This window comes from Anomaloglossus baeobatrachus, chromosome 10 (assembly GCF_048569485.1).
Source record: "Anomaloglossus baeobatrachus isolate aAnoBae1 chromosome 10, aAnoBae1.hap1, whole genome shotgun sequence".
Lineage (NCBI taxonomy): Eukaryota > Metazoa > Chordata > Amphibia > Anura > Aromobatidae > Anomaloglossus > Anomaloglossus baeobatrachus.
The window spans coordinates 112,134,380-112,155,292 of NC_134362.1; the positions used below are offsets into that span (position 1 = coordinate 112,134,380).

The window sequence follows — 20,913 nt, forward strand, 5'->3', positions numbered from 1 at the left end:
GGCCCCCCGGCTCCCTGCCTCTCCGTCCTGGAGGCCCGCCGGCTGCCTGTCTCTCCGTCTTGGAGGCCCGCCGGCTGCCTGCGCCTGTCTCTGCGGGCGGACGGCCGCCTGTCTCTGCGGGCGGACGGCCTCCTGTCTCTGCGGGCGGCCGGCCTCCTCTCTGTGCGGGCGGCCGGCCGCCTCTCTGTGCGGGCTGCCGGCCGCCTCTGTGCGGGCTGCCGGATGCCTGTCTGTGCGGGCAGCCCACCTCCTCACTGTGCGGGTGGACAGCCGCCTCACTGTGCGGGCGGCCGGCCGCCTCACTGTGTCTGCCTGCGTCTCTGTGCTTGGGGCCCGCCGGCTGCCTGCCTCTCCGTGCTTGGGGCCCGCCGGCTGCCTGCCTCTCCATGCTGGAGGCCCCCAGGCTGCCTGCCTCTCCGTGCTGGAGGCCCCCAGGCTGCCTGCGTCTCCGTGCTTGGGGCCCGCCGGCTGCCTGCCTCTCCATGCTGGAGGCCCCCAGGCTGCCTGCCTCTCCGTGCTGGAGGCCCGCCGGCTGCCTGCCTCTCCGTCCTGGAGGCCCGCCGGCTGCCTGTCTCTCCATCCTGGAGGCCCGCCGGCTGCCTGTCTCTCCGTCCTGGAGGCCCGCCGGCTGCCTGTCTCTCCGTCCTGGAGGCCCCTTTGGCTGCCTGCCTCTCCATGCTGGAGGTCCCCAGGCTGCCTGCCTCTCTGTGCTGGAGGCCCGCCGGCTGGATATCTGTCTGTGTGGGGGCTCCTGCTGCGTGTAGGAAGCTGTGTGGGGGCTCCTGCTGCGTGTAGGAGGCTGTGTGGGAGCTCCTGCTGCTTGTAGAAGGCTGTGTGGGGGATCCTGCTGTGTGTAGGAGGCTGTGTGGGGGATCCTGCTGCATGTAGGAGGCTGTGTGGGGGCTCCTGCAGGTATTTGCATATAGTTGTAGTGTGGCCTCTAGATATAACTCCTGTGGACCCCAGACACCCCAGTCTCACCCTGCATTCATCTATCTTTTATATAGTATCTGCTGTATGTGTGCCATGTATATGGTGTAATTTATGCAGTGGCAAAATGACAAGGCCTGTGGGTGATGGGGGCCATTGCTATTTCCTTGGATGCATGGTTGAACACCATTGAGGAGGAGATGGCCATTGGCTCCCTGTTTCGCCCTTGCTCTGCAGCTGTGGGTCCCAGATAGGTGTAATGACATCAGGGGGAGCCTGTGATGTGATGCCAGTGGGCCCTGCAGCTGCGGCCAGAGTGGGTGCAGAGCAAATGTAGGGGGTAATACATTATATATATATATATATATATATATATATATATATATTTATTTATATTTATATATTTATTTATTTATTTATTTATTATACACCCTACATATGCCCTATACCTGTCACGTGTAGTGTAATTCTGAATGTTGAACCTGCCATATCCTATAAAGGTGTGTAATATGTGCTCTGTTAGGATTTCACTTGCTGATTCGAGTGGTAGTTATCTGATCACTCACATGTGATTTGCAATGTGTGGTCATCTGCCAAATGACGTCTCCTCCTGCTTTTCTCAAATTGAAAATGATAACAATGAGAGAAGCAGGAGGAGATGTCATTCAGCAGATGACTCCGAGTCTGCAAATCACTGGTGAGCGATCACATGACTTCTCAGATTGGCAAATTAAATCCTAACAGTGTATATTATATACTTTGGGGATTTGGCTAATCTGCAGAATGTCACACAGGAGAGACACTGGTCAGTGCAGGGCAGCAGAGCAGGGAGAAGCCGCCGGGGACCGGCCTCCAGGGCTCCTCATTCTAGTTGCATCGTCCCTGGACAGATATTATATGTGTTTTATTTGAAACGTGGCAGCATCAGAGTAAAATATACACGACTGCAATAATGGAGCTGGTGTCTGATTCCTTCCACCCGGGGGTCGTGCAGGAGGAATCAGCGGTCAGAGAACTTATGCTGTAACAAAATAACATTGGAGTCTCATACGTGACATGGCGTCACTGCTGTCTGCACATCACATGTAATGGTTTAGTGTAGGTATGAAGGTCTGTCAATGTAATGCATCGCTAGCAGCTGAGATGTGTATTATGGGGTTCTGCAGCAGCTGAGGTGTATTATGAGGAGCTGCAGCAGCTGAGATGTGTATTATGGGGTTCTGCAGCAGCTGAGGTGTATTATGAGGAGCTGCAGCAGCTGAGATGTGTATTAGGCTATGTGCGCTCGTAGCGTTCTGTCCTGCAGAAATTTCTGCAGCGATTTGAACAGCACACGTGCGCTTCAAATCGCTGCAGAAAGAGTCCGTAATGAAAAAAAAAAAAAGCCGATTCCATGCGCTCTGAGTGCAGCCCCTCCCATAGACAGAGCGGGGGGCTGCATGCAGAGCGCAGGAAACAAGTGACATGTCACTTCTTAGAACGCGCGCTTCGGGCAGCAGCCGAAGCGCTGTGCTCTAATACGCCACGTGCGCACGTCTCCTGCATAATCTTCATAGATTATGCTGGGGACGCAGGACGCATGCAGTTACGCTGCGGTGCAGATCGCAGCGTAACTGCATGCAAATACACAACGTGCGCACATAGCCTTATGGGGTTCTGCAGCAGCTGAGGTGTATTATGAGATTCTGCAGCAGCTGAAATGTGTATAATGAGGTTCTGCAGCATAGAAGGTGTGCATGATGAGGTTCTGCAGCAATTGAGATGTGTATGATGATGTTCTGCAGCAGCTGAGGTGTGTATTATGAAAGTCTGCAGAATATCACGATTCAGCGCGGATTTATCTTACAAATTTTCCAACAAAATTATTTGCAGAATTGCCAGCAGGTGTGAGCCCAAACTGGTTAATAAATGGATTACAGTATATATGCCATAGTTCTTCCATACATAGGGCCCCTCCCTCATGGTGTGTATGTGGTACTGCAGCTTAGTCTTTTCAGGTCAGTATAGCTGAGAGGCAGTGACACATACACAGCGCCCCCTATCCTCATGGCCCCATGGTGTGTATGTGGTACTGCACCTCAGTCTGTTCAGGTCATTGGAGCTGAGAGGCAGTGACACATATAACCTGAGGACTCTTTATTACATAGAAAGCAGAGATTTTTTTCTAATTTCGTACATTCTCCTTTAACATTTGTATTTTGGACTTTTTGGTCCAGAGTACACGCAGTATCGGCCGCCGGCTCCATCGTGCATTATCTGGCATCATCCTGTACTTTTATCCTCAGGATTTGTATAGTAGATGCTGATCCCACCAATGGGGCCACGACCTGCGCCGATCTAAGTGTATAGAAATATATATCATCTCTCTATGAAGAGCGGCAGCGCCTCATTCTCCAGATACATGTGCGCCCCATGGGGGGGATCCGCATGTACCATCCATGATGTAATATCCAGGGATACGGCATAAATGGTTGAAATCGGAAGACCTCTAAAAGAACGAGATCAAACGTGGTGGATTTGAGGTTCAGATTCTCCAGCACAAATTTGGAGTATTTTGTACATTTGAAGAGCTGAATTTTATTAGGATATAAAAAAAATTGGCTCCTGTCGTCATTTGTTTCCTGGGAAACTGGGTAAAAAATCAGTAGAGGGGGGGGGGGGGGCACCAAAGGGCAGTTTTGCACAGGGCGCCTTTCAGGCTAAGGCCGGCCCTGATTTGAACCAAATAAGTTTATATTACTTCCATTAGAGTTCAGGAAATAGTTACAGTAATCCATTTCCTTAGTTTTTTTCCGCAAAATGTTTGAAGGCTTTCTTGTGCATCATCTTTAAAAGAGAATTCTTTCTGGGATGACAGCTATGCAGACCAATTTGATACAGTTTGCAGTATATGGTCTGAGCAGTGATAGGCTGACCCTCCACACCTTTAACCTCTGCAGCAATGCTGGCAGCACTCATGCATCTATTTTGAAAATGCAACCTCTGGATATGACACTGAATATGTACACTCAAATCCTTGGTCGACCATGGTGAGGCCTGTTCTGAAGGAAACCTGTCTTGTTAGCCTACTGTATGGTCTTGGTCACCGTGCTGTAGCTCAGTTTCAGGTTGATGGCAATCTTTTTATAGCTTAAACCATTTTTATGTAGAGCAATAATTTGTTTTTCCAGCTCCTCAGAGAATTCTTTGCCATGAGGTGCCATGTTTAACTTCCATTGACCAGTATGAGAGTGTACTTAAGCAAGCATTGTTGACCTTAGGGAGATCAACATATCCACTGCGGAGACACCATCACGTGTTTCTCAACGCAGTGATTCTAGAGCAAAGCCCCCTGGGAAATATGCAAATGAGAAAGCCGCGGAGACACCATCACATGTTTCTCAACGCTGGCAGGAAACTAGCCAGGTCTTTCACCGGGAAGGAACAACCACGGGAAGGGCAGTCTCCAGTCAAGCAGACCACCTATACCAAACATGGTATCCATCCACAGACAGCCGTTTCAGGGTATTTGCCCCTCATCAGTGTGGAGTAGGAATCTGGCTAGTGGGGGCAATGCCTAGTAAAAGACTACTTAAGCAAGCATTGTTGACCTTAGGGAGATCAACATATCCACTGCGGAGACACCATCACGTGTTTCTCAACGCAGTGATTCTAGAGCAAAGCCCCCTGGGAAATATGCAAATGAGAAAGCCGCGGAGACACCATCACATGTTTCTCAACGCTGGCAGGAAACTAGCCAGGTCTTTCACCGGGAAGGAACAACCACGGGAAGGGCAGTCTCCAGTCAAGCAGACCACCTATACCAAACATGGTATCCATCCACAGACAGCCGTTTCAGGGTATTTGCCCCTCATCAGTGTGGAGTAGGAATCTGGCTAGTGGGGGCAATGCCTAGTAAAAGACTACTTAAGCAAGCATTGTTGACCTTAGGGAGATCAACATATCCACTGCGGAGACACCATCACGTGTTTCTCAACGCAGTGATTCTAGAGCAAAGCCCCCTGGGAAATATGCAAATGAGAAAGCCGCGGAGACACCATCACATGTTTCTCAACGCTGGCAGGAAACTAGCCAGGTCTTTCACCGGGAAGGAACAACCACGGGAAGGGCAGTCTCCAGTCAAGCAGACCACCTATACCAAACATGGTATCCATCCACAGACAGCCGTTTCAGGGTATTTGCCCCTCATCAGTGTGGAGTAGGAATCTGGCTAGTGGGGGCAATGCCTAGTAAAAGACTACTTAAGCAAGCATTGTTGACCTTAGGGAGATCAACATATCCACTGCGGAGACACCATCACGTGTTTCTCAACGCAGTGATTCTAGAGCAAAGCCCCCTGGGAAATATGCAAATGAGAAAGCCGCGGAGACACCATCACATGTTTCTCAACGCTGGCAGGAAACTAGCCAGGTCTTTCACCGGGAAGGAACAACCACGGGAAGGGCAGTCTCCAGTCAAGCAGACCACCTATACCAAACATGGTATCCATCCACAGACAGCCGTTTCAGGGTATTTGCCCCTCATCAGTGTGGAGTAGGAATCTGGCTAGTGGGGGCAATGCCTAGTAAAAGACTACTTAAGCAAGCATTGTTGACCTTAGGGAGATCAACATATCCACTGCGGAGACACCATCACGTGTTTCTCAACGCAGTGATTCTAGAGCAAAGCCCCCTGGGAAATATGCAAATGAGAAAGCCGCGGAGACACCATCACATGTTTCTCAACGCTGGCAGGAAACTAGCCAGGTCTTTCACCGGGAAGGAACAACCACGGGAAGGGCAGTCTCCAGTCAAGCAGACCACCTATACCAAACATGGTATCCATCCACAGACAGCCGTTTCAGGGTATTTGCCCCTCATCAGTGTGGAGTAGGAATCTGGCTAGTGGGGGCAATGCCTAGTAAAAGACTACTTAAGCAAGCATTGTTGACCTTAGGGAGATCAACATATCCACTGCGGAGACACCATCACGTGTTTCTCAACGCAGTGATTCTAGAGCAAAGCCCCCTGGGAAATATGCAAATGAGAAAGCCGCGGAGACACCATCACATGTTTCTCAACGCTGGCAGGAAACTAGCCAGGTCTTTCACCGGGAAGGAACAACCACGGGAAGGGCAGTCTCCAGTCAAGCAGACCACCTATACCAAACATGGTATCCATCCACAGACAGCCGTTTCAGGGTATTTGCCCCTCATCAGTGTGGAGTAGGAATCTGGCTAGTGGGGGCAATGCCTAGTAAAAGACTACTTAAGCAAGCATTATGAGAGTGTCACGTCTCCACTGGAGTTTGCAGCTGTGATTTCTGCTCCAGCAACCAGGCGCCGCCACATTCCCACGGTGGGCGGTGGTGGTGATAGAGGCAGAGTCAGTACCAGTAGCTCTGGTGAGCGCAGTCTCCGCCCATCCACCAAGTTTGGTAGACCTGGGACTTGCTGTACCACTGGCTGCCTGTGATGGTGTGTGCCTTCCAGGTGAAGTTATCAGCTTCCTGCTCCAGCCTAATGGAAGGCACCACACTCTTCATTGTTTAGTTGTCTGCTGCTCCCTGCCAGATAGTCTAGTTATAACTGCTTGTCTCTGGTTCACACCCTGCTCTGTATATTTGTTCCCTGTGTTTTGACCCCTGCCTGCTCTTTGATGACTCTTCTGCCGCTGTTTTTGTACTTCGCTGCTATCTCCAGTTTGACCTTACCCTAATTTCCTGACTGCGCTCTTGCCTGACTATTTTTTCCTTTTTCTGTACCTCCTGGTTTGGAGGTACCTGCCTGACGACCATTCTTCCCTGGATTGCAGCCTTCCATGAGCAGCAACCTGTCGGACCCTGTAATAATTCCAGATCCCTGTACAGGGGTTAAATGATTTTGAGGTTCTTGGGATCCTACTTGGTGGGCAGCTTGCCTCTAGTCTGTCCATCTTGAGATTGTGGTCCAGGGCAGAAGTGACAGAGAGAATGTGTGAGCGATGACACCAAATTTAACACACCTGCTCCCCATTCACACCTAAGACTGTGTAGCACTGAGTAACAATACATACGGGGAGGGAAAATGGCTAATTGGGCACAATTTGACAATTTTCACTTAGAGGTGTACTCCCTTTTGTTGCCAGTAGTTTAGACATTAATAGCTGTGTCGAGTACACCAAATTTAAACTGTTATGCAATATGTACACTGACTACTTTGCATTTTTTCAAAGAGTCGTATCTTTAGTGTTGTGCCATGAAAAGATATAATAAAATATTTACAAAAATATGAGGGGGTATTCACTTTTGTGAAATACTGTATGTAATAAAAGGGGATAACGACATTAGAAATGAGGAAGTATAATATGTGCACATTATTTATATGGGACAAAATTGTTGTGGTCTCTGGTATTTTATAGGGTATACTGTATATCGAAGATAGTAAGACAAGCAAAAGGGTAACAATATTTTGAACTTTTGACTTTCAGGCTTGATATCTCACAATCCACTACAGCTTTGAGCATGAGACTACCGTCATTTTATAAACCATCATCTGGGCTATTTCGTACATACATTTCACTTGCAATTATGTAACCTATGATTAGTTATGCAGATTCTTGTCATATCACTCCATTGTTACCGTTTTGCTCCTTTTGGTGGAAAAATCTTTTTTTTCCTGTATACTATAAATTACAACCTGTTGTCACATTTCCTAATAGCGCAGTTTTTAATTAGGTTAATTCCCAAGCACAAGTCACTGGCTCAAATTGAGGTGCACCCATGGAGATCCCCCCCCCATCCAAAAAAAAAAGAGGTACAGCATCATCCGGCTCATAAATATCACTCTCTCGGCCCAAACAATTAAAAAAAACTGCATCATGTGAGCACCATGACAGTTGGAAGACTACGAAATGAAGTCCGTCCATCCATGCAAAAGCTTAAAAGGTGGACATCGGGCAAAATATCAACAATTAGGCTCATCACAAGGTCTATTAGTTCTCAAAAGGGGAGAAAAAGACACTGCACAGAGTAGAGCCAGTCCAACCTGTAATAAATGAAAAAAACTGACCTTTATTATAAATCAAGATTAAAAATAATGAAAACCAATTGCCACAATACATGGACACCAACACCCAAAAATACCTCAAACATTTAAGATGAATAAATGTCCCCTAGCACTATAGAAAATACAATATCCACAAAATGCTGCTCAAAAGATATGAATAAGTCCTCTATTTATCCACATGCCCCGTTAAATATGCATTAAATGGACATGTACTATATGCAGAACCTCTATTGGTTACATATATATTTTTTTAAATTCTAGATACATTTTTTCTGCACTTTGTAATGTGGCCATGGCCAGTTTTCTATGGATCAATTTATTTATTTACAGTGATTTTTTTTTATAGAGACCATTTTCTGCTGTTCAAACTTATTATCTATTTCTGCTGTTCCTCTTTTTTCTTTAAGTGTTTTCCACTATTTTCACTACCTTTACCTTGCTATATACATTTTAATCATATTACAAATATCCATTTTATGAATATTTGTTTTGGTTATTTTTCTATTGTATAGGTTTATATTTCTAAATTTAATGGCCATTCCATATACTATATACAGTTGAAATCAGAAGTTTACATACACTATCTAAAAAGACACTATGTTTTTCTCACTATCTGACATGAAATTAGAATAAATCTTTCCATTTTAGGTCAATTGAGATTACCAAAATTCTTTATATTTGCCAAATGCCAGAATAATGAGAGAAAATGTTTAAGGAATTTTTATTACTTTCTGCAAAGTCAAAAGTTTACATACAGTAAAGGCCCCGTCACATGCGGCGACGTATCTAACGATATATCGCCGGGGTCACGGATTCAGTGACGCACATCCGGCATCGTTAGCGATATCGTTGCGTGTGAGACCAACGAGCGACCGTTAACGATGGAAAATACCAAATCGTCCATCGTTGACACGTCGTTCCTTTTCAAAAAATCGTTGATTCTTCAGGACACAGGTTGTTCGTCGTTCCTGAAGCAGCACACATCGCTATGTGTGACACCTCGGGAACGACGAACTACAGCTTACCTGCGGCCGCCGGCAATGAGGAAGGAAGGAGGTGGGCGGGATGTTACGGCCGCTCATCTCCGCTTCTATTGGGCGGCCGCTTAGTGACGCCGCTGTGACACCGCACGAACCGCCCCCTAAGGGGTACTTTGCACGCTGCAACATCGCAAGCCGATGCTTGCAATGCCGAGCGCGATAGTCCCCGTCCCCGTCGCAGCAGCGATATCTTGTGATTGCTGCCGTAGCGAACATTATCGCTATGGCAGCTTCACATGCACTCACCTGCTCTGCGACGTCGCTCTGGCCGGCGACCCGCCTCCTTCCTAAGGGGGTGGGTCGTGTGGCATCACAGCGACGTCACACGCCAGCCGGCCAATAGGAGCGGAGGGGCGGAGATGAGCGGGACGTAAACATCCCGCCCACCTCCGTCCTTCCGCATTGCAGCCGGGACACAGGTAAGGTGATGTTCCTCGCTCCTACGGCTTCACACACAGCGATGTGTGCTGCCGCAGGAACGAGGAACAACATCGTACCGTCGCAGCTGCTAAATTATTGGAAGTGTCAGACCCTACACCGATCATACGATAACGACGCTTTTGCGCTCGTTAATCGTATATAAAAGGATTTGCACACTACGACATTGACAGCGACGCCGGATGTGTGTCACTTTCGATTTGACCGCACCGTCCTCGCACCTGCGATGTCGTAGTGTGCAAAGCCCGCCTTAGAAAGGAGGCGGTTCGCTGGCCACAGCGACGTCACTAAGCAGGTAAGTCCGTGTTTCGGCTCCTAATGATATTGTGCACCACGAGCAGCAATTTGCACGTGACGCACAAACGACGGGGGCGGGTACGCTCGCTAGCGATATCGCTCGTGTGACGGGGCCTTAAGAGTACTATGCCTTTAAATTATATAGAACTGCTCATATGATGATGTCATGTCTTTGGAAACTTATTAGGTTTATTAGCAACATCTGAGTTAATTAAAGACACACCTGTGGATGTATTTTAATGCACACCTGAAACACACTGCTTCTTTGTGTAGCATCATTGGAAAGTCAAAAGAAATAAGCCAAGATCTCAGGAAGAGAATTGTGGACTTGCACAAGTCTGGGTCATTCTTGGGTGCAATTTCCAGATACCTGAAGGTTCCTCGTTCATCTGCACAAACAATTATATGCAAGTACAAACAAGATGGGAATGTCCAGCCATCAATATTGCTCAGGAGGGAGACGGGTTCTGAGTTCCAGAGATGAATGTGCTTTCGTCAGACATGTGAATATTAATCCCAGAACAAAAGCAAAAGACTTTGTGAAGATGCTGGTGAAAGCTGGTTAGATTATGTCATTATCCACAGTAAAACAAGTACTGTATCAACATGGGCACTCTGCCAGGAAGAAGCCATTACTCTAAAAGAAACATAAAAAAGCCAGATTAATGCCTGCAAATGCACACAGGAACAAATACCTTAATTTTGAGAGATGTGTGACGCCCTGACAAAACCAGGTAGTCACACATTAGGCCCCCGCATAACACCTTCCCTCACAGGGTTACATACAGTCGACCTGAAACCCTAGTCACCCTCCTCAGGGCAAGACAGGCACACCAGTGGGCGGGACCAGGCGGTTTGGGAACGCCCACCTAGGGGTCTAGACAGCCCGGGGCGGGAAAATAAGCAGTGAAAAGTTAAAGTTCAAGTTGAGAGGAGAAGCTCGAGTTGAATGGTGCCAGGGTTGGAGCCCTGGTACCCTGGCTAGGTGGCAAACGGTGGTCTCCGTCGGCAGGCGACGGGAAGACGGCAGCCGGAGAGCCGAGGTGGACCGTGACAGGGTTGGAGCCCGCCGGTACCGACACCAGAGACCCGACCCGCAAACCGTGCACAGAGGGGGTACTCGGACTCTGAAGCCAAGACTGGAACCAACGGCCTAGCTAATCAACTGATTGAGGGCAGGATTATAGGTCCTGTCCCAACCAAAGTCCCAAAAGCAGACAACCACCCAGAGAGAGGGATAGGGCAACCGCCAGGGCCCATAGATCCCACGGGTCAGCGTCAGCGGGCACGGCTCCTCAGGTACACAAAAAAGCCGGGAGCAGACTCCCATGTTCCAGACCAGGAAGTCTAAACAAACAACAGAATTAGTGCGACCACCAACCCGGGTGGGGGATTAGAGTACAACCAGCCGTAGCAGCTGGCAACCAGCACCTTAATTTACCAAAAGACTCGTGTGATTCATTTAATTGTGAGTAACCAAACATCCCCTGGTACATCCGGGCGCGCAAGCCCCTGCCATCACCATACCCTGCACAGAGACACTGGGTCCCGGGACAGCCATCCCTACCCACGGAGGGGTTAACATCCAGCTGCCACTACATCTCCCCTGAGTGTCCCACAACAGCAGCGGTGGTGTCCCACTTCACCACACACTGTGGGTGGCGTCACGAACTGAATACGGCCAAGGCCATACAACTATGTCCCCCTTTTCATTTGGCGTGTCCGCGTGACCCCCGGGTCCAGAGGATCTCTCGAGCCACACAGCGGGTCCGGATCCGAGCAGCCCGGCTGGTACAAGCGTGGGGGCGGCACACATGTCTTGTGGTCTGATGAAACTAAAATTGAAATGTTTCGCCATAATGACCATCATTACATTTGGAGGAAAAAGGGAGAAGCTTTGAAGCCTAAGAATAGCACCCAAATTTTGAAATACAGGTATGGCAGAATCATGTTGTGGGGTGGTGTTGTTGCAGGAGGAACTGGTGCACTTCACAAAATAGATGGCATCATGAGGAAAGAAGATTATGTGGCAATACTAAATCAATATCTCAAGACTTCAGCCAGAAACTTAAAGCTTTGGGGGTAATGAGTATTCCTAATGGACAATGACCAGAAGCATACTGCCAAACTGGTTACAAAGTGGTTTAAGGATAGCAAAGTCAATGTTTTGGAGTGGCCATCACAAATGCGTGATCTCAATCCTATTAAAAATGTATAGGCAAAGCTGAAAAGGGAGGTGCAAGCAAGGCTACCTACAAACATGGCTCAGTTACACCAGTTCTGTCAGGAGGAATGGGCCCAAATTCCTACCAACTATTGTGAGACGCTTGTGGAAGGATATCCAAACTTTTGAATCAAGTCATACAGTTTAAGGTCAATGGTACCAGATACTAATGAAAAGTATGTAAACTTTTGACCTTGCAGAAAGTAACAAAAATGCCTTAAAATATTCTCTTTCTCTCATTATTCTGGCATTTGGTAAATCTAAATAATTTTGGTTCCTAATTGACCTAAAACTGGAAAGGTTTATCCTGCTGTCATGTCAAAGTGAGAAAAAAATGCAGATATGTCTTTTTAGATACTGTATGTAAACCACTGGTTTCAACTGTAAGTAAGTGTATATATAATAGTATTCGATACTGTTACCTGTACAGTTGCCCTTTTTGGCACAATATTGGTTATATGCAGTAATAAAACACAATGCAAAAGGTTGTAGTCATGTCCATTGTTAGAACAGTTTTATAATATATTTTCCATTTTTTTCTTTTAGTCTAGAAAGAACAGTTCGGGATATTGTGCATAAAGCCTTCTGGGATTGCCTGGAGACTCAATTCAGTGAAGACCCTCCAGTTTATGATCATGCCATTATATTACTGGGAGAAATTAAAGAGGTAATAGTAATGTTACCAGACTGTCATAGCCTGTGATATCTTGCCAAATAGATAATGATAAGCGAGCGCACTCGCCGCTGCTCAATACTTGATCATGCATCGAGGTGCCCGGGTTCGCAAGTTACTCGATCAAGTATCATGGGTGCTCGAGAGCTATGCTCGAGTCCCCATCCTGCATGTCTTGTGGCTGTAAAATAGTCAGTAAACATGCAGGGATTGCATGCCACACAGGCATAGGCAGATTATAATGAGGGCAATCTGGGCTACCGCCCGGGGCCCGAGGCTCCAGGGGGCCCATGCTCAGAAAAGTAAATTGCCCCCATTATAATCCGCATGAAACATTAAGCTGCTGGGTCATCCGCCCGCCCTGCAGCACATCGGCAGCAAGTGGGCCGCCATCAGGGTATTACAATCATGACTCCTGTAGGGGCCCCGTGAGCAGAAGCCAAGAGGGGGCGGGGCCGCTGACAGCCCAGGCCCTTCCCCTTTCTTTCATTTTTCTGCTCACCGGGCCCCAGGTGACGGGGCCGCAATCAGGGCAGTGAGGGGGCCCGAGTCTCTCATAGAGAGCTGCCCTCTCTCTTCCTGCACTGATCTATGTGATGATCAGTGCAGGACAGGAAATGCACTGGAGCAGAACGGAGGCTGAGATGAAGAACCTTGCCTGATCACATGACCGGAGAACTAGCAGGTCCTGTTGTTCAGCTGCTGCAGGCTCCGTGAAGCTCCCAGTGCACGATCAAGAGCTGCAAGATGAGGTAATGTATAGTGTGTGTAAGGAAATGTGCCTGTTGTAGAGCTGTGTGTGTATATGTGCATGTAGTCTGTCTGTCTGTCTCTTTCCCTGTCTGTCTCTCTCTGTCTTTGTATCTCTTTCCCTGCCTGGCAGTCTCTTTCTATCTCTTTCCTTGCCTGGTAGTCTCTGTATGTCTCTTTCCCTGCCTGGCAGTCTCTTCCTATCTCTTTCCCTGCCTGGTAGTCTCTTTCCCTGCCTGGCAGTCTCTGTCTGTCTCTTTCCCTTCCTGGCAGTCTCTGTCTGTCTATCTCTGCTGGCAGTCTCTGTCTCTTTTCCTGGCTGGCAGTCTCTGTCTGTCTCTTTCCCTGCCTGGCAATCTCTTTCCCTGCCTGGCAGTCTCTGTCTGTCTCTTTCCCTGCCTGGCAGTCTCTGTGTGTCTGTCTCTTTCCCTGGCTGGCTGTCACAGTCTGTCTCTTTCCCTTGCTGTCTGTCTCTTTTCCTGGCTGGCTGTAGCTGCCTGTCTGTCTCTTTCCCTGCCTGGCAGTCTGTCTGTCTCTTTCCCTTTCGCTTTCCTTTTCTGTCCATCTCTCCACTGATACACTGATATCATATTACCTTACACATAAGCTTCTTATACTAACAATGTCCTTCATTGCCTATAGCAACCAATCACAGCTCCTATTAATGACCTGTAGCTTCCAGCTCCATTGACTTTAATGTAAGTTTTTTGGCGAATAACTATAGCGCGGTGTTCAATTTTCTCTTCAAAACATAGTCTATGACGTTCCCTAAGTTAAATGGGGTGTTTGTGCAAAATATCGTGATTGTAAATGTGACGGTGCAGATTCCTTTAGTTGACATACATACATACATATACACACAATTCATATACATACATATACACACACATATATACACACTCAGCTTTATATATTAGATATACGCATATGGCTGAGTATTCTGACTGGGGCTCATCATTTTGATGACCTGAGAAATGGTGCATGCAGCTTTTTTCAGGCTGTCAAAATGACAACTAGCGGTTCATGTTTGATTGGGGTTTGCAAAATTGGAGATTTTCCAGTGAGTGGGACTGTGGAAGGTTTGAAGTAAGTATGCACAGGAGGATCTTAGCTCCCCCGGTAAAGGCATCACCTGTGTGCTTTCCCTGGGGGACGGTGCAGGGAGGGCAGCTCCGTGTTCAAAGAGGCAAAGTTTGGCAATAGAAAAAAGTTGTTTCCAGCATCACGTCCAAGAAATAAGGATAAAAAACGATTTTATTCCATAACTTGTGCAAATCTAGCAGGATATGTCTAAGGCCCCCTTCACACGCACGTGTCTCTGGTACGTGCTAGGTCCGTGCCCACATGTAGCGGAGACACGGGCATACGTAAACCCATTAAAATCAATGAAAAAAGGAGGGGAGCCAGCACTGCTTATGAATGGCATGCAACAATGAAGAAATAAAAAAGTGTAATATTCACAAATTCATTCCTACTGTAACAATTCAATGAGATTTTTGCAAATGATTGATCAATGATTTGAGCCCCCCTGCCCCGTCACGGCAAATCTCTATAGGGGGCTCCCTAACTCTATATTATAAATTATTATGTACCATAAGGTCTCATATAATGAGCAGGACCATATAAGAGCACCACTTACCCGAGACATGTCTGAACCGCTCCCATGCTGCCAGGACTGACAACCGCGAATAAAGGCAGCCCAGGTGCCAGTGTGTGTGGCAGAACCACACACACCAGCACAATGTCAGGACTGGCCCTCACAGTGCCAGACCAGCAAGCATGGATGAGGGCGGAACAAGCTTCAGGCAGGTGGTGTTTAAATAATGATGCCTTGGAGCAGGAGGCGGTGGCTGTGTGTTAACAAGCACCAAAACTGAATTTTGATGTGGTGTTCTTATATGCTCCTGTTCAAGTCATTATATGAGACCTTATGGTACGATATTAATTTATGACATAGTGTAGGAACCCCCCTATAGAGATTTGCCATGACGGGGCAGGGGGGCTCAAATCATTGATCAATAATTTGCAAAAAATCTCATTGAATTGTTAGGCTATGTGCGCACGTCGCGTAAAAACATGCAGTTACGCTGCGCTTTGTAGCGCAGCGTAACTGCATGCGTCCTGCGTCCCCTGCACAGTCTATGGAGACTGTGCAGGGGCCGTGCGCACGTGGCGTTTAAGAGCGCAGCGCTTCGGCTACTGCCGAAGCGCTGCGCAAAAAGAAGTGACATGTCACTTCTTTCCTGCGCTTTGCCGGCAGCTCCTGCTCTGTCTATGGCAGGAGCTGCAGGCAGAGCGCATGGAATCGGCGCTCACTACGGACATTTCTGCAGCGATCTAAAGCGCACATGTGCTCTTCAGATCGCTGCAGAAATTTCTGCAGGGCTTGTACGCAACGTGCGCACATAGCCTTACAGTAGGAATGAATTTGTGAATTTTACACTTTTTAATTTTTTCATTGTTGCATGCCATTCATGAGCAGTGCTGGCTCCCCTCTTCTTTGCGTTACTGGTCGGTGGTTGACCGCCACCATGCCGTGCACGCCCAGTGTGGTTTGCAAATTCCTTCTGTTGCCATCAAAATTCATGTTGGTGCCTGTTCACACACAGCCACCGCCCCCTGGTCCATAGGCATTTATTATTTAAGCACCACCTGCCTGAGGCTGTTCCGCCCTTCATCCATGCTTGCTGGTCTGACACTGTGGGGGTTAGTTCTGACATTGTGCTGGTGTGTGTGGTTCTGCCACACACACTGGCACCTGGGCTGCCTTTATTCGCAGTTGTCAGTCCTTGCAGTATGGAGCGGTTCTGACATTCCCCGGGTAAGTGGTGTTCTTATATGGTCCTGTTCAAGTCATTGTATGAGACCTTATGGTACGATATTAATTTATAACATAGTGTAGGAACCCCCCTATAGAGATTTGCCGTGATGGGGCAGGGGGGCTCAAATCATTGATCAATAATTTGCAAAAAATCTCATTGAATTGTTACAGTAGGAATGAATTTGTGAATTTTACACTTTTTATTTTTTCATTGTTGCATGCCATTCATGAGCAGTGCTGGCTCCCCTCTTTGCATTAAAATCAATGGGTTTATGTGCACGCACATGTGCAGCCATTGGCCCGTGCCTCCGTGTGGAGCATACGTGTGTCCGTGTGCTCCACACGGATGCATGTCCGTTTTTCTCCGGCAGCACGGGTGTCACACGGGCCGCATACGGACCACACGGATGTAGTGTGGATGCGGTCCCGTGTGACGCACCGGAGAAAACTCCCGTGTCAGAGAAAAAAATAACAACTCTTTGCTCACCTTCTCCAGCCCTCCTGTCTCTGCCGCTGCTGTCACTTGCTGCCGACCGCCGCTCATTATGCTCATTTAATATTCACTTCATTGCGGCGAAAGCAGCAGCAATGGGGAGTCGGCCAGGCTGGAAACCGAAGATCAGCACCACGGACAGCGACGCCAGGGACAGGTGAGTTGAAAGTTCTTGTTCTTCGTGTGTTATCACGGATAACACACGGAGAACACACGTAGTGCCATTAACATGGCACACGGAGGGGAAAACACACCTTTGGCACGTCCGTGAAACACGTGCGTGATTTTCACGGATGTGTGAAGGCGGCCTAAGGCTGCTTTCACACTACGTTATTTTAACATGCGTCCTGAACGTTTTTTTGCTGCAAAAGCGGATCCAGTACAAATCCCTTTTTTCATTTCAATGCATTTGCAATGGACTTGCGTCAACATGTGTTCACATGCGTTTGCGTGCAGTTTTGTCAGAATCCAGCGACTTGCAGTTTTTTAACATTGTTTAAAAACGCTACTTGTAGCGTTTTTGAGCTGCGTCCAAATACTGCAAGTCGCTGGATCCTGACTAAACAACATGCAAATGCATGTGAACGGTGGTATGCTGATAGACAGGATCCTGTTTGGTGTACTGAGCATGCCCAGAAACCACAAAGAGTGAGTTTGTTTCTTTCTTTATTTCTCTCTTTCTTTCTCTTTCTTTCTCTCTCTCTTTCTCTATCTCTTTTCTCTCTCTTTCGTTCTCTCTTCCTCTCTTTCTCTCTATTTTCTCTCTTTTTCTCGCTCTTTGTCTCTTTCTTTCTCTCTTTCGCTCTATCTTTATCTCTTTCTTTCTCTCGCTCTCTTTCTCTTTCTCTCTCTTTCTCTCTTTCTCTCTCTTTCTCTCTCTTTCTCTCTCTTTCTCTCTCTTTCTCTCTCTTTCTCTCTCTTTCTCTCTCTTTCCTCTCTCTTTCCTCTTTTTCTCTCTCTTTCTCTCTCTCTTCTCTCTCTCTTTCTCTTCTCTCTCTTCTCTCTCTTTCTCTCTCTTTCTCTCTGTCTCGCTCTTTCCTCGCTCTTTCTTTCGCCCTCCTTTCTTTCGCCCCTCTTCTTTCTTCGCCCTCTCTTTCTTTTCGCCCTCTCTTTCTTTCGCCCTCTCTTTCTTTCGCTCTCTTTCGCTATTTCGCTCTCTCTATCGCGTGCTTTCTCTCGCTTTCTCCTCTTTTTTTCCCCAGCGGCATCTGAATTTCCAGTCGTCACGTTCAGTTCCACTGACTCCCAATTACATGACCTCCAATGTCCACAGGATCCTGTAAAATAACACTTGCGTTTGCATGCGTTTTTCTTTAGAAAAACAGGATCCGCTTTTGCAGCAAAAAAAATGTTTATAACGCGTGTTAAAAAAACGTAGTGTGAAAGCAGCCTAAGACTAAGAACCTCTTGTAGGTGTGAAACACGTAAACCATTGTTTTATACTTCGTGGACGTGCATCCAACCTAGTGTTGGTTTTAACCTTATGGAATAAAATTGTTTTTTAACCTTATTTCTTGGACGTGATGCTGGAAACAACTTTTTTCTATTGCCGAAATTTCGAGGGGTAGAGGCGGAGCTGTGGTGGAGGCGAAGTCTGAAGGGGGCTCAAAAATGTTGGCAGTATAGGGTCTAAAATTCCTGGTGGCAGCCCTAGGTAGAATGTACTAGCAACATACAGGGTGGGCACGGCTGAGGGAGTCCTGCCCACCTGTCTGCTGAAGAGGAGTGTCCTCTGTAATGGTGATGGCAGACCGGCGTTCTTGCAGGCCATGCTGGAGTCAGCAGCCTGAAGAATGGAGATGGACCGGTGACCTGTTCTTTGGAGGTGTCTGCCGACCTGTTCACTAGCAAGCAGGCAACGGCGGCACACTATGTGAAAGGGGGGACAATGGCGGCACACTATGTGAAAACGGGGATTGTAATTTTCTATAAGGTGGATATGAGGGTGTCTTCTATCAAAGTGTTATGGGGCATCTGATCTATGTAGTATCAATCCTCCATCCCCAATCCATACACATATATATATAGGGGAATAAAGAGATTGAAACTGCATGGTGACACACCCCAGCACACTGTGCCCCACTGGCCCTCCCTCCATCTTGGATATTTACAATGTTTGACTCCCCATACTGTATGTGCCCCTCCATCAGGATATTCTGCATGTATCATGATGTACAGTGTTGGCCAAAAGTATTGGCACCCCTGCAATTCTGTCAGAGAATACTTAGTTTCTTCCTTGAAAATGATGGCAATCACAAATTCTTTGGTATTATTATCTTCATTTAATTTGTCTTCAATGAAAAAAAAAAAAAATTGTCATAAAGCCAAATTGGATATAATTCCACCACCAAACATAAAAAAGGGGGTGGACAAAAGTAGTGGCACTGTTTGAAAAATCATGTGATGCTTCTCTAATTTGTGTACTTAACAGCACCTGTAACTTACCTGTGGCCACCTAACAGGTGTTGGCGATAACTAAATCACACTTGCAGCCAGTTGACATAGATTAAAGTTGACTCAACCTCTGTCCTGTGTCCTTGTGTGTACCACATTGAGCATGGAGAAAAGAAAGAAGACCAAAGAACTGTCTGAGGACTTGAGAATCCAAATTGTGAGGAAGCATGAGCAATCTCAAGGCTACAAGTCCATCTCCAAAGACCTGAAAGTTCCTGTGTCTACAGTGCGTAGTGTCATCAAGAAGTTTAAAGCCCATGACACTGTGGCTAACCTCCCTAGATGTGGAGGAAAAGACAAATTGACGAGAGATTTCAACGCAAGATTGTGCGGATGGTGGATAAAGAACCTCGACTAACATCCAAACAATTTCAAGCTGCCCTACAGTCCTAGCGTACAACAGTGTCAACCCGTACTATCCGTCGGCATCTGAATGAAAAGGGACTGTATGGTAGGATACCCAGGAAGACCCCACTTCTTACCCCGAGACATAAAAAAGCCAGCTGCAGTTTGCCCAAAACTTACCTGAGAAAGCCTAAAACGTTTTGGAAGAATGTTCTCTGGTCAGATGAGACAAAAGTAGAGCTTTTTGGGAAATGCCATCAACATGGAGTTTACAGGAAAAAAAAAGAGGCATTCAAAGAAAAGAACATGGTCCCTACAGTCAAACATGGCGGAGGTTCCCTGATGTTTTGGGGTTGCTTTGCTGCCTCTGGCACTGGACTGCTTGACCGTGTGCAAGGCATTATTGTTACGGTTGCTGTGGCACTGGAGACTATGTTCGGATTTCTTACTACTGCACATGTACAAGCACTGGAGACTAAGTCCTATCTTGGAGCCATTGCACATGTGCGGGTGACATCATCGCTGACACGAGGTCACATGTCTCTGACACCTTCTATGCCGATTGGTCGCTGGTCATGTGCTTCTGACGCTTTGCTCGGTGATAGGCCAGCGTGACGTCATTGCTGTCGTTCTAGCAGCGGATTGGCTCTGGTGTCCTCCATCTTGGATGAGGCACAGAGTCTATATAAGACCCTGACGCTCGGCGCTCAGTCCTCTTGGTTCATACATGAGAGTAGACGCTCTGTGCACGTCCCTCTAGGCATCTCTCTGTCTATGCTAGGTGAGCGCTACCGGCAGGGTAGCGTTCTTGTACCTTACAGCTTCGGCTGTGGTCCGTATCCTTGCATCTTAGTGGAGCGGATATAGGCAGGTGCCTGAGGCACATGGTCCGGCTGGGCCTTGTGATTCTACTCGTAGGTGGGCGTTGCCGCTAGGGTAACGTTCCTTATACTGCGTCTGGCAGTTGTTCGTATCCTCGCACACTAGGGGAGCGAACATAGGTAGGAGCTTTGTGCGGCTTGTGCTGCTGTTCGTCTCTTTTGCACCACTAGTAGAGTGGACCTAGGCAGGTGCCATATCTAGTGGTTTGTGTCCTCACACACTAGTGGAGCGAACGCAGGTAGGAGCTTTGTGCAGCTTACGCTGCTGTCCGTCTCCTGGCACCACTAGAGGAACGGACCTAGGTAGTTGCCATTTCACACTCACTGCTTTTGTCTCTGTGATCATTAACAGAGACCATACCACACACCCTTCGAGTAAGGGAGGAATTGCTTTATTTCCTAACAATATGCCTCTGTGAGTTTAACATAGGTATTGCACTCTGCACTTGTGCTACTACTACTTACAGCGGCACACTTATATACTCTTCCTCACACATTAACCTATCCCTTTTACGTTAATGATAAATACGGTAGTCGCTGTGA

The 20,913-nt window shown here is 47.4% G+C and overlaps 1 protein-coding gene across 4 annotated transcripts in view; it reads left to right on the plus strand.

Moving 5' to 3' along the window:
- Positions 1–20,913, plus strand: part of TCP11L1 (t-complex 11 like 1) — a 310,856-nt gene that overhangs the window by 170,055 nt on the left and 119,888 nt on the right. For all 4 annotated transcript variants that reach the window (XM_075325608.1, XM_075325606.1, XM_075325607.1 and 1 more), the window contains one exon: positions 12,500–12,620. In XM_075325608.1, the coding sequence (XP_075181723.1) occupies positions 12,500–12,620 (121 nt within the window). The remainder of the gene's footprint in view (positions 1–12,499; positions 12,621–20,913) is intronic.